Below are 7,523 nucleotides of genomic sequence, written 5' to 3'. Positions count from 1 at the left end.
AGTTGACCACAATCCCTTTCAGTGGCTTCCTCTACGCAGAGGACGTTTGACATATGGTTGCATATGTTTCCATCGACTGCAAAAAAGAATCCTGACCAGAGTATTCTTCTCTGTCGGCAAGGATTTCGCCCCAAAATGTCTATCTGCTTAGTTGTTAACAAATAGCTAGGATTAGCTCTACAATCATTGGGACAGTGAGCGCTGAAGTATTAGTCTAAGCTGGATTTAGAACGAACAGACCGGTCGTCTCGACTGGAGGATCACAGGAGTGTCCGGTGGAAGTGAGAAGAGAGCGTAGCGAGAATTCATGCCTTGGCATAACCCACTCAGGCCATGGAAATAACACTGAAGGGTTTTCCTATGAAAGTTGTCAATATTCCATGGAGGAATAACAACCTGAGTAACCTGCATTCAGAGCCGCCGCTGTCTGAACATGGAGAGACTATCATTGGAGTCTACCTGCTGGTCTTAGGTGGGTCAATTGTTACTTAATACAGTCATTATGACAAATTTGACTTTAGCATTTATCAACACCCAGACACTTAGTTAAAAGTACAGTCTGAGTGTACTATGTATTATCCTGCAGATAAAAAGCTCAAGTGAGGTTAGGTTAGAAAAACAAGGTAACGTTTCCTGTCTCAGTAGCTCATTGAATTATTTCAATTAGTTGCTTAAAAAGGGCCTAGTTTCACCTGTGTCATTATTAATTTAGTTTTAAAGATACGACAAACAAACAATAAGATGAAATATGCAGTCTTCGCCATTCTGGCATTCTGATATGTACTTGACCTTAATCTCGCTATCACAGTGTAGTAAGAAAGCTAACGTGCATTCTAATGAATAATCTTTGACTCGACAACTCCACCGATAATGTTGTGATTGCAATTTGTCCTTTCGCAGGATGGCTGTCCTGGTTTGGAAACAGCCTCGTGATGTTTGTCCTGTACCGACAAAGGGCTTCTCTACAACCTACAGATTTCCTCACTTTAAATCTCGCCATCTCGGATGCCAGCATCTCAGTATTCGGTTACTCGCGAGGGATTTTGGAAATATTCAACATCTTCAAGGATGATGGTTTTATAATCTCCTGGATTTGGACCTGTCAGGTAAAACGACCAATCCAATTCCAAAAAGTCATTTGTGACCACAGTCAGTTGAGCTGACTTCCAAAATCCTGTTCTTAAGTGATGCCACGTGTATGCATCTGCTTTCTTCATTTCGCCAATCCCACTTAATGAAGTAAATTAAAGGAATCTGTGTTTGAGTAGAGTGCCACTATGGTACACATGTGAATGCGTGTGTGTGAAAGGGATTTCACGCGGAGCTGCATGCATGTGTGCTGAAGGTTAAATCTGTAATAAGATTACCGAACGTCGAGGATTTTACACGAGAGAACTCTCTGACAACAATGTCAACCGTTAACAACCAAACGGGGAAAAAAACACACCAAAAGATGTTGAAGAATAGTTGCATAATATTCCTAAACATGACTTGCAATTAAGTAATTATTGTGTCCATGGGTCAACCAGTGTAGCGTATCTTGAACACGCTGAAGCATGAACTCCCAAATTGATGGAGTGATCTCATCTCATATACATTCAACTGTGACGGAGAAAAATTTGTATTGCTGTGGCTCGCTCTTTGTTTCACCTGAAAATGAGAGAGGGCAGGGCTCAGCGACGGGAATAAGGGAGTCATGTGAGAGGCATTAGTCGGTTACAGCAAGGAGCATGATGGGACATGAACGGTGGCAAGCTCCGCCAGATTCGTGCATTTTATTTCTCCTCAACCGACCAATGGCTTAAACACAGGTTGCTTACACAATTTGAAACACTGCAGCTACCTAACGAGATTTCAATGACTTAATGTCACACGTGAAATCAGACATGTAGGATCTGCACAATGTGAGGGTGAAGGTAATGTGATGACGGACGGTAATAGGATTACAACTAAGAGAGATCAAGAAAGGGCTCAAGTAAGAGACCTCAAGTGGTTCGTGTCACCTGCAAATGGCCCAACAGGGAGTGTTGGGGTGTGCAGTCAAAGCCAGATGGAATCAAAGTAGTATCATTCCCTTTACGGAGAGCCGGGATTAAAAGATAATTAAACATTTGTCTTAACAAACAATGGGCTGATAGAAGTAAAACAAAATCTTAAACCCAAACTTGACGGACAGTAAAACAGTGTGTTCATATGGAGATGAACAACCATTTACACCAGGCTGGATCGGGCCCTCAAGGACCAGGGTTGGACATACCTGATTTACACTCACATTCACACCATCAATTTCAGTATGAAATTTTTGTAGCTTTCTAGCAGGCACATCAAAATAAATCAACAGAGTTGTGTGGCAAACTTTGAGCGTGCCCCCAAAATTGTGTGTGCTTCCAAAGACGTTTTTCAGTTCAAACAGCTGTCATGCGCAAAAGGCATTTTCATAGAAACATTGTAGTTCTGAAAGCATTAAAGGACTAACTATTAGGGCCCAACTGATAAATCGGTCTGCCGATATTAGCTCTTTTAAAATTGGCCCCAAAAAAATAAAATCAGACAATCAAATGTAAACACTGTAAATGTCATCATTCTTCTCCCCATTTTTGTGCCTCCATTCAGGTGGACGGTTTCTTCACATTGCTGTTTGGCCTGGCGAGCATCAACACTCTAACCGTAATCAGTGTCACCAGATACATCAAGGGATGCCACCCCAACAAAGGTCTGATTCTGCTCTCACACCAAACAAGCTTCTCACCCATGTCCGCACTACAATCTTCACATTCCACTAGCTCCTGCCTGAGACAGGGGGCTAATAAAACCTTAATACCAACTTCAGTGGTGGAAACAACCACCACTTGTCCCCTGTGATCCCACATGCCGACATGTCATTAAGTTCCTTAAAGTGACAGTTTCTATTTTCGAGTCTATGTGACGCCAGAGAGTGTTTTAATCGTGCGCGTGTTTGTGGTCGTTCATAAAAGACAAATCTGTCTTTTAACATTGGTGGTTACATGCGTGTTAGATGTGGCATAACATTTAATGTGCATCGCTGGGAGTGTAGTTCCCAAGCATTTTCGTGCTTTTGGGTTGAAACTGTTAACCAACCTGCAGTGCTTGTTGCCTTGTAACACAAAGCAACAAAGCAACATCTACAAAAGGTACTGCAAACATTACTGTATGTCACATGGCTTATTGACATATGATAAGTGAGCCTACATGCAGAAGTGGTTTTCTTCCAAAGAACACAAAGCTGCGTGTGCCAAGTCAACAAATTTCTTTTTTTTTATTCTCTTGTGTTTGCTGAGGTTGTTATCATAAGAAAGGACCGACTCGCCCGCTTATTGTCACATTCTGCCATTGATAACAAAGCAAGAATTCTTCTTTGTCAAGTCTTTTACTTGTCATTTATCATCACTCATTCTTTTTGAAGGCAAGGTTGCATGATAATCCAATGTATTACTAATACATTTAATCCTTTTGTAGGTTGCTGCATCAGCATGAACACAATTGCAATATCTCTGATCTGCATTTGGACCGGAGCAGCATTTTGGTCCACTGCACCATTGCTGGGCTGGGGCAGTTACACAGGTCTGTAGAAGGAGGATAGTTAACTTAAAAGATCATCAACTTCATATACTCAGAATTACATGTGTGACACTGCAGATCGAGGATATGGAACCTGTGAGGTGGATTGGTCCAAAGCCAATTACTCCACTATCCACAAGTCCTACATCATCTCCATTCTCATCTTCTGCTTCTTCATCCCTGTCATGATCATGCTCTCCTCCTACGTTTCCATCATCAACACTGTCAAAAGCACTAATGCCATGTCAGCCGAAGGTTACCTCACTGCCCGCCAAAGGAAGGTGGAGAGAGATGTCACAAGGGTATGCAAACACCCCCCTCCCCCGGAAAATTCATGCTGTTTTTCAAACTTATGATTATTTTCTAAGCGCTATCACAGCAGGACGTTAGGTCCAGTGGTTAGGATTTCTGCTTCACAGTTTTGAGGTTAGGAGTTCAAATCTTGACTCCTGAGTGGAGTGTGTATGTTCTCTTGGCACGTGTATAGGTTTTCTCAAGGTACTCTGGCTCACTCCCACATTCCAAAAACATACATGTTAGGTTTATTGATGATCTAAATTGTCCTTAGGTGTGAATGTGAATGGTTGTTTGCCTAGATGTAGCTTGTAACTAACTGGGTGGCGACCAGTCCACACTGTGCCACCCTCAGCTGGAAAAGGCTACTGCTCACCCATAACCCTAGATTGAAGAAAGCGGTATTGAAAATGCATAGATAGAAGTGGTAATCACTGGTTTTAAAATGAATTGATTTAAAAAAGTGAAGCCTGTGAACCCCTCTTTAATGCACAAATGCAGAAACTCAAGGGAATGCCAGACCACCAGTTGGCACTGAAATCCCTTAAATCAGTCCTTCTCAAATAGTGGGGCTTGGCCCCTTCGGGGGCATTGTGCAATGCCAGGGCACGTACTTTTTTGTGCTGTACTACAATAAAGTGTAATTGCACATCCACTACAGTAGGTGGCAATGGCGATCTCATTGTCAGAGTGTGCGCAAGGAGTATTAGTGCTAAGGTGTAGAGTTTTTCACACTGAGCATGCGCACACGAAGCACAGTTCAGAAAATATAAAGTGCAGTGAACAAACACTTAAGCGACTCCATGGAAAAATATTTAACAGGGATGAAAAGAATGGTGGTGATCGACTGGTTAGCACGTCCGCCTCACAGTTCAGAGGTCGTGGGTTCGATCCCGGCTCCGGCCTCCCTGTGTGGAGTTTGCATGTTCCCCCCATGCTTGCGTGGGTTTCTCCGGGTACTCCGGTTTCCTCCCATATTCCAAAAACATGCATGGTAAAGTTCATTGGACTCTCTAGATTGCCCCTAGGTGTAATTGTGAGTGCGGATGTTTGTCTCTGTGTGCCCTGCGATTGGCTGGCAACCAATTCAGGGTGTCTCCCCGGCCTACTGCCCGAAGACAGCTGGGATAGGCTCCAGCACTCCCCGCGACCCTTGTGAGGATAAGCGGTGTAGATAATGGATGGATGGATGGAAAAGAATGGTGGCGAGAGACTAAAAATAATCAAATTATTCTTTGTTGTAAGTTGGCCTATATATTTTTCTTTAACATTAATAAAGATACAATGTTATGCAGAAGTTAAGATACTATAAAATACTATCTGTAGTCGGTGGAGAATTGCGGGTGTGGGGGCATAACAGAAAATAATTGAAAAGCCTTAACCATAAGGCCTTGAACATAAGAGAAATACATTTCTAGAAGAAAAACAATGGTGGAGAAAGGAAAATAGGATTCATATGTGAGCTATAGCTTACTCCTTAATGTCAGCCTTGAACAAAACTAAAACATTCTACAAACAATACAAGCCGCCATGTTAGAAAAAGCTGTTTCAGTGAAGCAATACTAAATACCTTGTAGACATAAGAGCCCCAAAAGTCTAGATGCATTTTTCAACATTGTTGAATGGATGGTTATGACATCTGCCTCACAGTTCTGTAGTATGCGGTTAGAAATTCTGCTCCGGCCTTCCTGTGTGACATTTGGATATTCACCCCGTACTTGTGTGGGCGTTCTCACATTCAAAACCATGCTTGAAAACTCCTAATTGTTCATAGGTGTGTGATTATAAGAATGAATGGTGTTTTTGTTTGTGCCCTGTGAGCTGGGTCACAGGACACAAAGTCAGCTGGGATAGGCACCAGGTTATCCGTCTCCCTACTGAGGATAAGCTGCACGCAAAACGGATGGCTGTTTGTGCGGACATAGCCTGAGTGTCCTTTTACGATTGTCCTATACCGTCTCCCCCTGCTGGCCATTAGTGAGGGGGTCAACTTGCACTCAATTCATTTACTGCACAGCATACAGTCAATGTTTTTCTTAGGCTTCTCGTAATCCTGCCTAATGTGACCTCATTTTCCTCTCTCCAGATTTCCATTGTAATTTGCACAGCTTTCATCATGGCCTGGTCACCATATGCAGTCGTGTCCATGTGGTCTGCCTGGGGGTTCCATGTGCCAAGCACAACCAGCATCATCACCCGCCTCTTCGCCAAGTCGGCCAGCTTCTACAACCCGCTCATCTATTTCGGCATGAGCTCCAAATTTCGCAAGGATGTGTGCACCCTCCTGCCGTGCGTGGGCGAAAACAGGGATGTGATCCGTCTGCAACGCTTTAAAAACATGAAGCTTAAGGCTGAGGCCACGCCCCCACCAGCACCACTTCCTGTCCAGGTACTGGAAGCCAAATACACAGTGAAAGAAGTGATGCAATACAATCCTGACAGTGACTCAGGAGTCAATAGTCCTCCCCGGACTCCTCCATTTCACACACAGGAGATCTTCCATATTAATTTACCCTCACATATCGAAACATCAGAGTATTGCTGTGACAGACTCTAAAGACTGAGCCATTGAACCCATATTTGAATTATGGGGAAGATTAAGAGAGAATTTTCTATTTTTTGCTCTTACCCATCTTAATAAAGGATGTAAAACGCATTATTACTTTCAATAAATTATTTTCTGTCTGAAGGGTCAGGTTGTGTTTTTCTTTAAAGGAAGGCTTCTTTAATTTTACATGTGTGTTTTTGATTATTAGTAATTAGTATAGCTTGGCAAAACACATAAGAGCTGAAAAACACACCTGTATATTGGTATATTTTACTTTTATGGCAGCATTTTCAACACACGGGTACATCCATGTTGCAGGGTCCAACGAGACGTAACGTGTGTGTACTCACTGCCTGAAAATAGACACATTCGACAGTGAGAAGGAGACAAAGAAAAACAATGCCATAATGCATTGCAAAAATTTGCGGGGGTCAACCAGAAACAGGTGCACACTGACATATTCCACAATTTTTACAAAAAGTCTACTTACACGAGTTTTGTCCAGCCCCAAGCAGACAAGCGCGCATGTGCAGTGAACATTTCATGGGCGAAGAGTGTTAAACAGTTTTGAGATGGGTCACGCCACGAAGAAGACATTAAAAACCAACACTGTGCCGAGTATTCTTAACGGGCCAGAGAGGTCGGAGCTAAGCTGAACTGTCCGAGGGAGGATCTCTCAAACTTTCGCCATCCCCGGCGACACGGGCGGAGTCCACGCTCGTAGATTAAGCCACTGAGACACCAGACCAAAGCAGAAACAAGCAAAGGCAAAAACCTTTTGACCATGTGTGCAAGGTAGGACATATTATGTTCAGGATTGTCCATGTGTGTAAAGCTCGCGAATGAGCACCATGTCGATGCACTTCCTGATCCATTCGTTCTCCAAAGTGTATTTTGTGCTATCAGAAGACCATCCGGCGCTGCATCTTTCTCATCAAAAGTCAAATCTCACTCGGTAGATTTAATTCATAGCTAGAAATGATACAAAAATGACCAGTCTAGTCCAACATTTACATATTTGTGAAAAATAATTAAATTATCAAATGAATTATGGACAAAATATTAAAGTTTTACCGTTGCAAATGGCATACATATGTGAAGT

The 7,523-nt window shown here is 42.7% G+C and overlaps 1 protein-coding gene across 1 annotated transcript; it reads left to right on the top strand.

The window, feature by feature from the left end:
* Nucleotides 1–230: 230 nt before the first annotated feature.
* On the top strand, nucleotides 231–6,562 carry opn6a (opsin 6, group member a). Its single transcript, XM_086046083.1, has 6 exons — nucleotides 231–472; nucleotides 901–1,106; nucleotides 2,614–2,713; nucleotides 3,478–3,582; nucleotides 3,658–3,881; nucleotides 5,960–6,562. Exons 1-6 carry the CDS (start codon nucleotides 334–336, stop codon nucleotides 6,428–6,430), a joined length of 1,245 nt encoding a protein of 414 aa, XP_085902209.1. The 5' UTR covers nucleotides 231–333; the 3' UTR covers nucleotides 6,431–6,562.
* The last annotated feature ends 961 nt before the right edge of the window (nucleotides 6,563–7,523 follow it).

This window comes from Filicampus tigris, chromosome 11, assembly GCF_054856515.1.
Source record: "Filicampus tigris isolate MCC_2025a chromosome 11, RoL_Ftig_1.0, whole genome shotgun sequence".
Classification (NCBI taxonomy): domain Eukaryota; kingdom Metazoa; phylum Chordata; class Actinopteri; order Syngnathiformes; family Syngnathidae; genus Filicampus; species Filicampus tigris.
Note: the sequence above shows the minus strand (reverse complement) of the source record. Positions and strands in the feature narration are given on the sequence as shown.